This window comes from Urocitellus parryii, chromosome 9 (genome assembly GCF_045843805.1).
Source record: "Urocitellus parryii isolate mUroPar1 chromosome 9, mUroPar1.hap1, whole genome shotgun sequence".
Classification (NCBI taxonomy): Eukaryota; Metazoa; Chordata; class Mammalia; order Rodentia; family Sciuridae; genus Urocitellus; species Urocitellus parryii.
In genome coordinates, this window is record NC_135539.1 from 75,009,295 (window position 1) to 75,026,236 (window position 16,942).

The 16,942-nt window shown below is 35.1% G+C and overlaps 1 protein-coding gene across 1 annotated transcript; it reads left to right on the forward strand.

The window, feature by feature from the left end:
- Positions 1-1,292: 1,292 nt before the first annotated feature.
- Positions 1,293-16,406, forward strand: LOC144257008 (aldo-keto reductase family 1 member C1-like). The gene is made up of 9 exons (XM_077802931.1): positions 1,293-1,376; positions 1,990-2,155; positions 3,499-3,617; positions 4,310-4,387; positions 4,825-4,947; positions 7,495-7,601; positions 8,118-8,283; positions 14,553-14,638; positions 16,364-16,406. Exons 1-9 carry the CDS (start codon positions 1,293-1,295, stop codon positions 16,404-16,406), a joined length of 972 nt encoding a protein of 323 aa, XP_077659057.1.
- The last annotated feature ends 536 nt before the right edge of the window (positions 16,407-16,942 follow it).

Consider the following 16,942-nt stretch of genomic DNA (forward strand, 5'->3'; position numbering starts at 1 on the left):
TATACTTTGCAATTTTTTTCCTTCCAAGAAAGCAAGGTTCACAATAATCTATGTAGCAAAAGGTACTTGACAGGAGAAGCACAGAATAAATGATGCTGATAACTTCCTTCCACTGTGAAGAAGTCTTCAGCATCTCACAGAAAATGCTGCACCTTGGCTGAATAGATTTTTTTCATGTGCTCTCAACTGCAGGGAATTTAGCTGAATGTATAATATAACATCTTGAGAAGTCAAGTGGCACATAAGAAAGATATTTCCAATTATTGGTCATCATTTATGTGTGCTGTATTGACAAATTACAATCTGAAGAGGAGTGAGCTAAGTTCACTAGAGTGGAACTAATTTTGTACTTTGGAAACTTAATTGTGTGATAAGCGATTAGTCTTTGGATATAGTATTTTTCTTCTGCATGACTTAAGGAAACATCCAGAGACATGAGAGGACATGTTTACATTGTAGGGCAAAGTGGCATAAAGTGGACCACTAGGGCTTCAGCTGTACTTCACGTGCCCTGACACTTAGGAAATTCAGGGCTAGTATCAGCAGAGGGTGGGTAGGACACAGGATCACATTCAGTTTGATTTCATGGAAAAAGAAATCTTCTGAAAAATTTAAGAAGAGAAAAGAATGTGTTTGATTTGCCTTTTTATTCTTTAACAAATGAACTTTCAAATCATTATCCAACCTTTGTAGACCATGAAATATTGTCATTTTCACTCTTATTATATCTTCCACAAATAGTGTGAATTAACTTTAAGGGCTCACACTAATGTGATTAATCCCTTACAACATGAGTACATTTTCTTATTTGTAAATCTATATCCTCACCCTATACATATTTTTCCAGCCAGTGTTTAGATCCATCATATATAGTTACAGGTGTGGGCCAGAGGTTACACAGCACATTGCTCTTTGTTCAAGAGCCTGTTATCAATCTGGCCCCTGGTTGGCATTTGGGAACTTTGATTTTTCAGTTTTTAATAACACACAAAGATCGTGAAGGTTCCTAAATGGCATGAAGATTGCAGTTTATCTAGGCATTCTTCAGTCATGTTCATAGTCCTCTTGTGCCAGGGCAGTGGGATAGGTTACCAAAAGACCAGAGAAAATACCTGGAGACTCCATATAGGCAAAAGTCCTTATTGAGAAATGCTTACAGGGAGGGTCCTGCAGTGACAGGCTGAACAGACAGCACCTGCCTCTCTCACATTGGTCCATGTAAATAGAAGCAGAGTGATTACTTCCAATTATAGGCATGTTTGTCCTAGAGAGTTGGTAAAGAAGTGAAAAAAATGAATTCCAAACATCAGTATGTGGAGTTCAATGATGGTCACTTCATTCCTGGATGGGGCTTTGGCACCTATAAACCTCAAGAGGTAACAGTAAGGGGTTGGGTTGAGGGTTCATAAGAAAGTAGACACAAGATAAATGGAATCCAATCTATGTTGTCAAGTTAGTTGTTCCTTATGTGACTCTGAAGGACTCACATGTTCTCTCTTTCTTCAAGCTAGAGCTATTCCATGTACTTGTTGACTGTACCTCTTCTTTTGAAATTTCAGCTCCTTTGTTGATTTTTGTTATTGTTGTGAAACTTTTTGAGTTCATTGTACATTTTTCAAATTATCATTTTATCTGCAGTGTGGGTGGCATAGATTTTTTGTCATTAACTAGGAGAATCCCAGACAAAGTAGATTTGAGGACATTACTACAACTATAGCACTAACACAAGACATGGGCAAAATTTGAGATTTGAGAGGATACTCCTTCTGCATATGACATTAAAAATCAATCTTTAGCTATTTCCTTAAATCTTACATATTAGAAGAATGGGCATTCAAAGTTCAGGTACTAGCTCCTTATCACATAATTAAGTAGTACGAAGAACACATTGGACTATAAAATAACTTCCTTCTAATAAATTCTCCACTTTACTCACTATAAGTTACTTCTCATAATATGATTCTCAAATACTTTTGTTTGTTCCTCTAGGTTCCTAATAGTAAGACAATAGAGGCCACTAAAATAGCTATAGAAGCTGGGTTCTGCCATATTGATTGTGCTTATGCATACCAAGTAGAAGAGGAGGTAGGACTGGCCATTAGAAGCAAGATTGCAGATGGCACTGTGAAGAGAGAAGACATATTCTATACTTCAAAGGAATTGTGTATACACGGTAAAAATTATTGCAATGTGATATAAAGAACGGAAAATTACATTGGGTGATCAGTTGTTGTGGAAAGTGATTATTTGTACAAAGTTTATTCACATAAAAAATAGAGTATCAAAAGCAGAGAAAGGGGGCTGAGGTTGTGTCTCAGTGGTAGAGAGCTTGCCTCACATGTGTGAGGCACTGGGTTTGATTCTCAGAACAGCATATAATAAATGAATAAAATAAAAGTCCATGAACAATTGAAAACAATTTTTTTAAAAAGCAGAGAAATATTATGTATTCCTACTCAGAGTCTACAAATTTATGACTTTAAAGTTCTTTAAATTTCTGACTCTCCAATCAGCAGTATGATTTTGTATTCCTTATGGAATCAGAATTATGATCAGATTATGGACTCATTATCTTCTGATTGACTTTTAAATTTTTTTCATCATTCTGAATATCAACATTTCATTTGTCATTATAAAATAACAATGTAGGAAATTTCTATTTGTAGTAAACAAGATATAGCTAAAGTATCTTGTCTATTAAGATGTTCAAAATGTGTTTCTCTTCAGTTCTTTAAATAAAAAATACTAATTCTTATTTTATGAAGTGAATGCATGAGTTACACTAAAAATAGCTTTGTAATATCTATGAACATAAATCAGAGATTAAATAATGCTATTATCTGATAAAAATTTTATGTCATTTGTAATTTCTTCCATATTTCAATTGATTGACTAATAATAGACAAAAATACAATCCAGTTTACATGAATAGGTCTGATTGATGGAAACCCAAGTTTTTTAGAGACTGTCTTTCTTGAGATCACCATTTTCAATGCATAGATACATGCATGTTCTAAACAGTTTCCTCAACTCTATAAATAAAAAGGATACAAATTCTTCTCCATCTGGTAGAATAACTAAGATATTTAGAATGTTTGTGTACTATTTTTGTAACTCAATCAAACATAATTTACATAATGGGCATTGTTATTTGAGAAAGAACTTTATCTCTTGGATCACTTCATTCTTTGTTCAGTAGGTATATGGAAAATAGCCAAATAGTAAGGTTTATATGTTCAAGACAGATGAAAAGAAACAAAGGAAAGAAGACAGTTATATTTCCCTCATGGCCATCAGTTTCCAACCAGAAGAAAATTGTCTCTGCATTAGGTAAAAGAAAACTCATGCATTTGTCAACAAATATGCCATAAATAATTGCTAAAAGAAAAACTGTAAAGAAATACCAACAAACCTGCTGGTATTGATGTCTAGATGAGAAAACTTTGTCAACAAAACTGGCTAGAGTATTAATTCCAAATTTCATTCTTTAACCTCTGCAGCTTTGGTCCACTTTTCATAAGCCAGATTTAGTCCGACCATCCTTGGAACAGTCACTGAAAAAACTTCAGCTGGACTATGTTGACCTCCTTCTCATTCATTTCCCTCTACCTTTGCAGGTAAGGGGTTTGGGTGTAACTTGTTTCCTTTCCACCTTCCCTTATCCCTGCATTCCAACACATTGGCTTCATTTTCATCTCATCATTTTTCATTGGTAAAAAATAATGCCTTGGGGCAGTTTAAGACTCATTGACGGTAACATTTGAGAGTTACTTTGGCTTTCTGACACCCATATTAATCTCAAAAAAAACCCCACCAAGATACTGACCCTGCTTGGTTCATATGCATGCTCCTGGACCATAGTATGTCGAGGGGCATAAGGATTTCTGATCTTTTCACCTGGGTCATGAACACAAGCCATTTATCACTGGATATCGAGGCTATGTTATTATTTATGGCCTTTCCCAATGAAGGAGAAGTGTTTTCCAGAGGAAAGTATAGGGGCTAAAAAAAATTAACAGAAGTTGTATGAAACCCCCACCAGGACCTGGGAAAATAGTATTTATTATACACATGAAAGATCTAAAGGATTAAGGGAATACCTGTCTCCAAAGGACATTCCTTTGACTTTAAAGTTCTTTAATTTTAAATGCAAAATATTTTACAAATACCAGGATCTAGAATATAGCTCCACCTACCTTATGAAAACTTAATGTCCCATGCACACACCCCCACCAAAAGTACCTGGCAGCATAGTTAATTGTTGCAACACAATTTGGTGAAATCTCTAAAATGATGGCTTCTATTCCAGTCTGGGATGTCATTATTACCCAAAGATGAACAAGGAAAAGCAATATCTGAAGCAGTGGATCTCTGTGACACATGGGAGGTGAGTACTTGGAGGAGAGAGTGCGGAGGAGCAAATTGGTAGAGGAAGAGTCAGGTCTGACCTGCACCTCTGACAATGGGATATACACCGCTGGACTTCCACATCCACGGCCTTCATGAGGGCTGTTCTGATGCAGTGGTTGGGAGGAAAGCATTACTGGAGAGTAATAGGGAGAAATGGTGAAGGAGTGAGGAGTGTGGGGATGGGCATCTCTTTCTGTCCATAGTCAGTAATCTCTACCATTTTCTAAAGAGGACACAGGGATTCTCTCTTGTGTCATTATGTTTTTCTCCCATTTTCTTGGCAAAGTTTCCTCATCTAGACATCAATACCAGTGGCTTTGTTGGTATTTCTTCACAGTTTTCCTCTTAGCAATTCTTTCTGGCATATTTGTTGACAACTTCAAGAGCTATTCTTCATAACACCTTCCTCCCCAGGCCATGGAGAAGTGTAAGGATGCAGGGTTGACAAAGTCCATTGGGGTGTCTAATTTTAATTGCCAACATCTGGAGATGATCCTGAACAAACCAGGGCTCAAATACAAGACTGTCTGCAACCAGGTGAGCACCCTCCGGCTTCTCTCCTTCTGTTCTTCCTGTGCTACTGCCGGGCTTCCATTGGCCAGCCTGTCCTGTGCGTGGTACCTTTGTGGACTAGAAGATTCTGCAGACAGAGCCTCTGTCTGTATGGGCTTACAGGATGCTTAGTTATGACTCTCCTTGACAATACCTTAGCGAAACGCTGGGAACATCTTGGGAGAAGCTGTGTTTATGAAGTCAAGAGAGGTAAAGGTGAAGGGAGGTAGAAGTTATTCAGACTTGGAGTGGTGGTCTTAACCTGAGCTACGAAGGATGACCAACCACAGTGTAGACAGAAGGGCTGTGGAGAGCACCATGTATAGAAAGAAATGGCATGAAAACATGGAGTGGGGCAGTTTTAAGGACACCGGAAATAAAGGCAGAGCAATGGAAAAGGTTCTTTCCTAGGGGGTTCGGATGTGTAATTTACATCATTTGGCTTAGAAGGAGCAGTTGTGGGGATACTAATAGTGGATGAAATCAACCCTGAGGGATTTTGAGCAGAACATAGACCTGACCCTGTGCCTGACCACATTTAGTTTCTCCTTCTTTCTTTCTGACATCAAATCAGCTATTTAAGCACATCTATTCTGTTCCTGGTTCTGTGCTCTAAGTTATTGTTTTTAACAAATTCCAGTCATGGAGTATGGGTCTTTGATTGAAAAATATAGCTTAAAAAATTCATGAATTTGGTATATAATGATATGAACCTTGTGATGTCCAGATGTAAATGCTAAAAGCTAATGTGATTTTAATACTAACCTCACCCTCATTTTTGACAATGCCCACTCTCAAGCCTTTAGAACATTTGAAAGGATGACACAGAACATCTGTATTCAACTATATCCAAAATTGTTGAAGTTTGCCACATTGTCACGTGTAGGTAGGTGATGAGGTTACAGCTGTACACACGCATGGAATATTTTGCTGAATGTCTTGATAATACGTCCTATGCACAAGTGTTCACTCCTATAGACCTCAGAAAACTTCTGCTAGGAATAAAGATCCTCTCTGCCATAGTCACCGTTGCATTATTAGATCTATGGAAATTATCAATTATTCCCTGATACCATATAATATCTGGACCACCTTCACATTTCCCATGGCTTCCCCAAAATGTCTTGTATACTTTTTAAACCAGGATATCATTGTGGTTCACACGTAATCTTTGTCAAGCTCTTTTCTGTTGTTCAAGCTCTTTTTAACCTAGAATTACCACCAATTCTTTTTCCCCAGGATATCTGGACAGGATTGGACAAATATTTCAGATTTGTTAGAGTATATTCTCATAATGAAAGTTTGTTTCTCTATTCCAAGTTTTATAAATTAGAAGTTAGGTCCAAATGCTTTATTACATTGGTGTTAACCATTTCCGGCAAGAAAATGTCACCATCATGTTCAGCCCAGGAGGAAGCACGTAATGACAGATCGCCCCACTGTGGGTGATGCTAATTGTGATTTCTTGGCTCAGCTAGTGGTAGCCAGATTTCCTTTTTGATAAATGTGTGTTTCCCCTCTTGAATTTATAAAGACCTGTTGAATGAAAATTGTCAACAGAGGAAATCGTGTTCCATGACAGATATGACACACTAATTGAATATCTATTGATCATTTTGTCTAAATTCATTTGTTATATAGGGGTTTGTGAACAATTATTTTCATTTTTAACTATTCTTTGTATCTGACACTTTTTGTGCAAAATTTCAACATATCAAATCAGGATAAACTGCAGGGCTGGGGTTGTGGCTCAATGGTAGAACGCTTGCCTAGCATGTGTGAGGCACTGGGTTTGATTCCCAGCATCACATATAAATACATGAATAAAATAAAGGTCCATAAACATGTGAAAAAATAAAAAATTAGGATTTTTAAAAAATGTTTTTAAAGATAAACTGCAACTTTTTCCTTTAAAATAGTGGAATCCTTAATAGCTTGCCTTTAATTATTTACATTGTGTAGAGTTACTGTAATAATAATCATCAGTAGGGGCAGGTATTTTTGTTCTCTCTCTCTCTATTACTATGGGCATTAACACCTCTATTTACAGTATGTTTTAGAAATGATCCTATTTTCTTCATTTTTGCTTTGGAGCAGAAATCTATTCAGCTATCACTAGAGAGATTCCTACCCATGGTACTTTGTCTTTCAGACTTGCCCTCATGAATCTTTGACCAAATTTTTGTTTTTGGCATGATTTGGTGTTCAAGGTTGGAAGAACTCTTTCCCCAATCCAGATCTGGAATTATGCATGTCTCCTTATAGTTGAAAAGGGTATTTAGCATCCAAGATGTGGTCCACAAAGTTGTTTCTTTTTAGAAATGCCTCAAAAAGAAAAAAAAATCAGGGTATAGTATAGAAGTACTGAATTAATATTTTAAAAGCACATTGCTACTTGATGTTAATTTTTTCACCTCAAATTTTATATTATAGTTTTTTAAAAAAAATCAGTTTCTGTTACTTTGACATTTTGTTTTCATATTAACATTAGCATTTAATAGAATCTGATACTTTCTGTTTTGTCCACCACAGGTAGAATGTCATCCTTTTCTCAACCAGAGAAAACTGCTGGACTTCTGCAAATCAAAAGACATTGTTTTGGTTGCTTATGGTGCTTTGGGAAGTCCCCGAGACAGATGGTAATAAGAACAAGAACCTCACTTAAAACATCATCAGTGATGAAATATTTCTATTATTATATTTCTATTATAATGTTTTCTTCCTTCTTTTCTCTTTTTCTTTCTATCCCTCTCCCTTTCTTTCTGTACTGAGGATTGAACTCAAGGACTCTCTACCTCTGAGCTACATCCCAAGCCCTTTTATAAAATTTTATTGAGATGGAGTCTTGTTAAATTGCTGAGGCTGATCTTAAATCTTGCAGCGCTCCTGCCTCAGTCTTCCAAGTTGCTGGGATCACAGGTGCATGCTGCCATGTTCAGTTTGTTTTGTAGGGTTACCCATGGAAGGGCTCAAGGAGAGGGGAGAACTTGGCGTTTGTGAGTTGATCCCCTATGACACTGATGCTGCCAGTCCAGCGATTATATTTGAGGATCCCTGGTCTAGAGTAGTCTAAACAGAGCTTGGTCTATTTTGGAGCCTCCTAACAAAGTAAATACTCAGACTCAGGACTCCGGTATCTCTGCCTTTTCTTCCAGGACTGACCAGAACACTCCTGTTCTTTTGGATGATCCAGTTCTTGGTGCCTTGGCAAAAAAGCACAACCGAACTCCAGCCTTGATTGCCCTCCGCTATCAGCTGCAGCGTGGGGTTGTGGTCCTGGTCAAGAGTTTCAATGAGAACAGGATCAAAGAGAACCTGCAGGTGTTGAGGGGCTCTGGGGTTCAGGGTGACTATGCAGTATCCTTTGCATGTGTGCTTTTAAACTCTCAACATATTTATGATGAGCTAGCTTCTCTGTTTTTGTTGATGCATGTGTGATATATTTCTACCATTTTCTTCATCCTGCTATGGCAATAGGAAGACAACATGACTGGAGATTATTAGGATTGGACAGAAAATGGAGGCTCTGGTTTCAATATTACGTCAGCAGTGTTCTGTGCAATCCTGTGCAAATTACATTTTTTTAAATGAAGTTGCTGAATTGGGTGATTTTAAATCTAATTTTTATGATTTTATTTATATTTCCTTGATTAGTCATAGTTTAATATTCATAAATTTATTCACTTTTAATTTTCTCTTAAATCAAGTGCCCATTGGTCTTTATCCACTGAAATATGTTATCTTTTTATTTTCAAGAGATCACTATTATACTATTAACTATACTTGCATAGCAACCTTCTGCAACATGGAAGTTAAACAATATTCATTTAGCTTACGGGAAACAATTACCCTTGGCTCCCCTGGATATTTCTTTTGCTTTGGACTGGGCTCTCTCATATATTCGCAGTCTCATATATATTCTCTGACGCATGTGCAGGACAGGGAAGTTCCTCTAGTTCAGGATGATTTTTTTTAAGCTTGGAATTATGTCATTTTCATGTAAATGACTGGAGCTGGAGAACTTTATACTAAATTAAATAAGTTTGACTCAGGGGTTCAGTATTTTCTTTCATGAGAATGATAGAAGTAGCTAAATCATATAATATAGATAATAGGGAATTACCTTTAACTTTTGCTTAAAATTTATTCAACATCATCAGCTGATATGGTAGAAATAAAGAAATCCTCCCAAATATCATAGTATAATGCAGAAAGTTAATCTATGAAAGGCTATGAATTTATCATAAATCAAGATTACTAAATATCCTCGTTTTCTTTTTCACCAAGGAATTTTTTTTTTATTAGAGCTTCATGGTGATAAATAGTAGTTGGGTTCATCCTCACATATGCATACATGCATAGAAATCGATTTCAGTTCATGATCTCTCCCTTTTCCCTCCCATCTCCCATTTCCTTTACTAGATTTCCTTTCCCCTATCTATTAATTTGTTTTTGTTGGTTCTTTATGGAATCTTATTATTGCCTCCCCCTTTTCTTTATTTTACTCTAGCTTCTGCACATAAGAGAAAGCATTCAACCTTTGAGTTTCTGAGTTTGGCTAATTTCACTAAGCATGATATCCTCCTTTTCCATTCAATTACCAGCAAACACAATTCTTAAAAATTTGCTCTAATTAGTTATACAGGATGGTAGAATGCATTTTGACACATCATATGTAAATGGAGTATACCTTCTCATTCTTCTGGTGGTACATGATGTAAAGTTTATACTGGTCATGCAATTATATATGCACACAGGGTAATAATGTCTGATTTCATTTTACTGTCCTTTCTTACCCCATGCCCCCTCCCCTCCCTTCACTCCACTCTGCTAATCCAAAGTATGTGTATTCTTCCCTAGCCACCCTGTCCTGCGTACTGTGAATAAGCATCTGTATACCAAAGAAAACATTTGGTTTTTGGTTCTTTGTGATTGGCTTATTTTGCTTAGCATGATATTCTTCAGCTCCATTCATTTCCTGGATAATGTCATAATTTCATCTTCTTTATGGCCAAATAATATTCCATTGTGCATATGTATCACATTTTCTTTATCCATTCATCTGTTGAAGGGCATCTAGTTTGGTTCCATAGGTAGGCTATTGTGAATTGAGCTGCTATAAACATTGATGTGGCTTTGTTACTGTAGCAAGCAGATTTTAAGTCCTTTGGGTATAAATTGAGGAGCGGGATAAGTGGGCTACATGTTTTGTTTTGTAAAATGTTAAATACCTCCAAGTTTTCTGAGGAATCTCCATGCTGCTTTGCATTTTGGTTACACTAATTTCCAGTCCCACCAGCAAAGTATGACTGTACCTTTTTCCCCAAATCTTCACCAATGTTTATCGGTAGTTGTATTCTTGATGATTGCCATTCTGACTGGAGTGAGATGAAATTTTAGAGTAGTTCTGATTTGCAGAGATATTGAACATTTTTTCTTAGATTGTTGGTCAATTGTATTTCTTCTGTGAAGTGTCTGGTCAGCTCCTTAGCCCATTTATTGATTGGGTTATTTGTTTTAATTTTTATTGTTAGTTTTTTGAGTTCTGTATATATCCTGGAGTTTAATGCTCTGTCTGAGGTGCATGTGGTAAACATTTTTCTCCAATTCTGTAGGTTCTCTCTTCACAATGATTGAATGTTTCTATTGCTGGCAAGAAGCTTTTTAGTCTGAATCCATCCCATTTATAGATTCTTGATTTGACTTCTTGCCCTTCAGAAGTCTAGTTAGGGAATTTGGTTCCTAAGCTTACATGGTAAAGATTTAGGCTTACTTTTTCTTCTATTAGATATAGGATTTCTGTTCTAGTGCTTACATCCTTGATCCACTTTGAGTTGAGTTTCATGCATCGTCAGAGATAGAGGTTTAATTTCATTTTGCTACATATGGATTCCAGTTTTCCCAGCACCATTTGTTGAAGAGTATCCTTTTCTCTATTGTATGTTTTTGGCACGTTTGTCTTGTATGAGATAACTGTATTTATGTGGATTTGTTTCTGTGTCCTCTATTCTGTAAAATTGGTCAACATGTCTGTTTTGATGCCAATACCATGCTGATTTTGTTTCTACAGCTCTGTAGAATAGTTTAAGATCTGGTATTGTGATGCCTCCTTACTTCACTTTTATTGCTAAGGATTGCTTTGGCTATTCTGGGTCTCTTATTTTCCCAAATGAATTTCATGATTGCTTTTTCTATTTCTATGAGGAATGTCATTGGGATTTTGATTGGAATTGCATTAAATCTGTGTAACACTTTTGATTGTATGGTCATTTTGACAATATTAATTCTGCCTATCCAAGAACAAGGGAGATCTTTTCATCTTCTAAGGTCTTCTTTAATTTCTTTCTTAATATTCTGTAGTTTTCATTGTAGAGGTCTTTCATTAAATTGACTCCCAAGTATTTTATTATTATCTTTTATACTATTGTAAATGGGATAGCTTTCCTCATTTCCTTTCAGAGGATTCGTCACTTATTTACAGAAATGCATTTGATTTATGAGTGTTGATTTTATATCCTGATACTTTGCTGAATTCATTTATTAGTTCTAGAATTTTACTGGTGGATTTTTTGGATCCTCTAGGTATAGAATTATGTCATCAGCAAATAGTGATAATTTGAATTATTTTTTTCCTATTCATATCCCTTTAATTTCTTTAATCTCTGTAATTGCTCTGGCTAGAGTTTCAAGGATGTTGAATAGAAGTGGTGAAAGAGAGCATCCCTGTTTTGTTCTAGTTTTTAGAGGGAATGCTTTCAATTTTTCTCCATTTAGAATGATGTTGGCCTTGGGCTTAGCATAGATAGCTTTTACAATATTGAGCTATGTTCCTATTATCTCTAGTTTTTTTAGTGTTTTGAACATGAAGGTGTGCTGTATTTTGTCAAATCTTTATGCATCTATTGAGAGATCATGTGATTCTTGTATTTCAGTCTATTGATGTGATGAATTACATTTATTGATGTCTGTATATTGAACCAACCCTACATCCCTGGAATGAACCCCACTTGATTGTGGTCCACTATATTTTTAGTTTTTGTATTTGATTTGCCAGAACTTTATTCAGAAGTTTTGCATCTAAGTTCAAAACAGGGATTTTGGTCTGAAGTTTTCTTTCCTTTATGTGACTTTGTCCAGTTTTGCTCTCACAGTGATACTAGATTCGTAGAATGAATTTGGAAGGGTTTTCTCTTTTACTATTTCATGGAATAATTTGAGGAGTATTGGTAGTATTTCTTTGAAAATCTTGCAGAATGTGGTTGTGAATCAGTCTGTTCCTGGGCTTTTCTTGGTTGGTAGGCTTTTGATTGTATACTCTATTTCATTGCTTGAATTGATCTCTTTAAATTGTGTATATACTCCTGATTCAGTTTGGGTAGATCATAAGACTCTAGAAATTTGTTGATGTCTTCAAGATTTTCTATTTTATTGGAGTATAAGTTTTCCAAATAATTTTTTTATTATCTTCTTTATTTCAGTAGTGTCAGTGTGATATTTCCTTTCTTATTATGAATTTAGTAATTTGAGTTTTTCTCTCTTTCTCTTCATTAACATGGCTAATGGTTTATCAATTTTATTAATTTTTTTCAAAGAACCTACTTTTTGTTTTTCCAATTTTTTGAATTGTTTATTTTGTTTTAATTTCACTTCTGGTTTTAAATATTGCCTCTATTCTGATGCTTTTGGTGTTGATTTGTTCTTATTTTTTTCATAGGGCTTTGAGATGTAATATTAGCTCATTCATTAACTGATTTTCTGTTCTTTTAATGAATGAGCTCAATGCAATGAACTTTCCTCTTAGCACTACCTTCTTAGTGTCCCAGAGGTTTTGATATGTTGTAACGGTGTTCTCATTTACCTCTAAGTTTTTTTTTAATTTTCATCTGCTATCTATTCATCATTTAATAGCATATTTTTTTAGTCTCCTGGTGTTGAAGTAGCTTTTGTTTTTTAGTTTATCATTGAATTGTAATTTAATTCCATTATGATCTGGTAAAATGCAGGGTAGTGTCTCTATTGTTTTGTATTTGGTAAGAATTGCTTTGTGGCATAATATATGGTTTGTTGTAGAGAAGGATGCATGTGCTGATGAAAAAAAGTGTATTCACTTTTGATGAATGAAATATTGATGCATGAAATATTGTCTGTTAAGTCTAAATTATTGATTGAATTTTTAGTTCTATATCTTTTACTTAGGTTTTGTTTGGAAGACCTATTAGGTGGTCAGAGAAGAAAGTTAAAGTCACTCAATATTATTGTGCTGTGATCTATTTGATTCTTCAAATTGTGAAGATTTTGTTTGATGTATGTAGATGCTCCATTGTTTGGGCCATAGATATTTACAATTATTATGTCTTCTTGAGTATAGTTCCCTTCAGCAGTATGGAATGTCTTTCTTTGTCCCTTCTGACGAATTTTGGCTTGAAGTCCACTTATCTGATTTGAGGATGGAAACCCATCTTGTTTTCGTGATTCACATGAGTGATATGGTTTTTCCCATCCTTCAGTCTATGGATGTTATTCCTAGGAGGTGAGTCTCTTGCAGACAGAGTATTGTTGCGTCTGTATTTTTTTAATCCAATCTTCCAGTCTATGTCTTAATAACAGAAAACCAATGATTTTGATTTTTTTCTAATAAATTTTCCTTCTACTTTTGAAAATTTCCCAGTGTACAGGAAAGTTCAAAGAATAATCTAATGAACATCTCTTACCTATATTTTTGACATCTCCTTCTGTGTATCCCATTTTAGAGTATTCCTATAGATCTTTGGAGCCATTAGTTTCAACATGCTAGCAATTATTTATTTATTTGTCTTTCTTTCTTTCTTTATTAATGAGGATTGAACCCAGGGTCACATAGCCACTGAGCCACATCTCCATTTTTTCCTTATATTTTAATTTGAGACAGGGTCTGACTAGGATGCTTAGGGCCTTGCTAAGATACTGAGGCTGACATTGAACTTGCAATCCTCCTGTATCCCAGGGACTACAGGTGTGTGCCACTATGCCTGGCAGTGATCATGCTTTTTTTTTTCTTTTTTGTCTTAATCTAACACTAATTTAGACAATGAGATAATTTTCAGTCTAGCTTTGATACTATTTGATGATGATAACATTATTTGTTTTGGACAATTAAGACTTCAATTATAGGAAAAATCTCTTTATTCTGATTACTAATAGGATTTAGAAATCCAGCTGTATCCACAAATGTTACTAAATCATATTGTTCAGAACTTAATTTAATCTTCTTTTAAGATATTTCATCTGTAGTATAAAGTGATTTCAGTGTATTATATAAAGACTTGGATTTCTCTTTTTCACATGGTGTTCTTTAACAGCTGAAGTGTTTTTATTGATATCTTTAATAACTTTTTGTAACTTCTCATTAATTGTATTTATTTATTTAGCTGTGTTCATGATCAGACCCAGGACACTGTACATCACAGGCAAGAGCTTGCCTAGCAAACAACCTCACCAGACCTTCTCATCTGTTCTAAAAATTGCCTCTGTACCATTCAGTTGGATGAATTTATATTTCTCAGATTGACAATATGCAATATAACAATAATGAAAATCTACTTTTGTGATAGGTTTTTGAATTTCAATTGACTCCAGAAGACATGAAAATCTTAGATGACCTCAATAGGAATGTTCGATACTACCCTGTTGTGGATGTGTAAGTAACTTTCATAAATGTAATGCCTCATTTTATTTCTGGGGATGAATAAAACATCATTGTTGAAAATTACCTCAATACATGGAGAATAGAGGCCAGTTTGAGTCAGGGATGAGACAAGAGCTTTTATGAATTCTTGTCTCAGATTCTTGTCAGAGCTCTGTTCTATGAGTGGAACCAGGGTCAGCATGGACTTCCACAAATGCACCTGGGCACTTCATATTACATGGAATGATTCAGATAAAGCAATATCGTTGCTGAATGTACACCTGTAAGTAGGTCTCTCTATCCTATGACTTTGTAGTGGATATACACTTTGGTTATCACCAATATAGTGTTATTAAGTATTTTTAAAAGCAGTTTTCTATCATCTTCTCCCATATCTCTTAATTTCTTATCAGGTTAAAAGCATTTCTATCAACCCCATGTTCCCAGTTAGAAAGTCTCATCTCCTCCATATAAAATTGTTCATCAGTCTTTCATTTAATGACTGATAGTTTCAAGTCCCTCTCTTCCTCTCCACTGCATATTTGCTCAGAACCCAGAAACTGCTTTTGTCTACAGAATAGCTGTCACCAGTGGATAAATAGAAACAGTGGGCTTTGATATTCTGAAATACAGAAATCTCAATGCAGAGGATAAAGAAGTGTTAAGAGAATAGAGACTGAAACTGAAGGACAGCATGGGGTGAAACCTCCTTAGTAAAGGGAATATACAGCTAACAAATGATCTTTACCCTTCCTTCATGATCTGAGGTTACAAAATCTGATAAAGAAAATATATTATGAAGGTGAGCAGGAGAATAGATTCCTCCTTCCTGTGAGAATTTAATTCATATTAGAAACAAATGTGATACTGTATGAAAGAGATTAGCATAATTTAAAATTGTATGTACTCCAAAATTTGTAGATATGTCATTACTAATATTTTTATTAGTACAGAGAAAGATGATGAGTTATGAGTTATGAATTATGAGTTATGATGAGTTATAATATAAAGTTATTTTCCTATGTAGAGATCAGAGATTGAGGAAGTGGCAAGCAATGAATAATAATTGCTACTTAAGTATTATAATAAATAATGATTTCTATATTTTACCTTGTTTGTAAAGTCTACACATCTCCAAATTATATGGTAAACTCTTAGGATTTGGAAATCTATGTTATAAATTTATGTTATAAATGAAATTCTTTCCATTTCTGAATTTAACAGAACATGCTGAGTGTGAAGGGCAATAAGTAAATAATTAGTGAATTAGCACAATGGAAGTGAAGTTGCTGGCAGTAATTTACACAGCCTGAAATAATGTTCTCATATTGACCAATGTCTGCAATTGTCCTTGTTCAACAAGGAAGGGTCATTTTCTTTGAGAAAATTGATAACAGGAAGTTTCATTGAGAACTGGAAATAAGATGGGAAGATAAACTACTTTCCTGTTCTGACAGATGTGAATGGGGATAAAAATATGTATAGATTTTTGCCTTGGTGTATTCTCGGTTTTAAATTCCAGGTGAGAAAATAGAATTTGAACAATTTAATTATGATTTCCAGAAAATACTTAATATAATGTCATGCTCATGAAATTAAGAAAGGCATAGCTTATAACCTTGCTCTAAGGAAACAAAATTATCAAACATGACCCAATGGATGATTTTGGAAATCTCTTTACCATTCTAGAAATGGAGTCACTGAACTGATATTATGCACATTTTTTTCTCATTGTAGATTTTATGGACATCCCAATTATCCACATTTTGATGAATGTTGACATGGAGGCCTTTGTCATCACTTTGACTTTAACCCCTGCTAATCAATAGTGATGTGGGAGACATCTCTGGTGGTTAGACACATCATTTCTAATCCATGCTGTTTGTCAAACTCACGTTCACTGGAACTCTGCTCACATATCAGGAAGAAAAGGGGCTAAATTTTTGTTGTCTTTAAAAAATAATGTAAAGTTATTTTCCTATTTAATACTAAAACCTCACCCAGCAGCAAATCTAGGTGAAATGTGGAGAGAAAGGGGTGGGGGAGGGAGAGGGAAATCCTAGCAATGCACATTTAATTAATGACTTAGCATAATTTGAATATGTAAACTTATATGGGGGTGAAAGAATGGGAAGAGGAAATAATAGACACCAATGATGGAACTCTAGAAACTGGAGTCTGTATAGAGGCATGGGAAAGAAAGGAAAGAGTCACAGAATTACTTAGTGTGCAATGTGTTTTAAGTAGTTGTTTTAATCAGCATTTTCACTGTTCTAACCAAAAGACCTGACAAGAATAATTTTAAGGAGGAAGAGT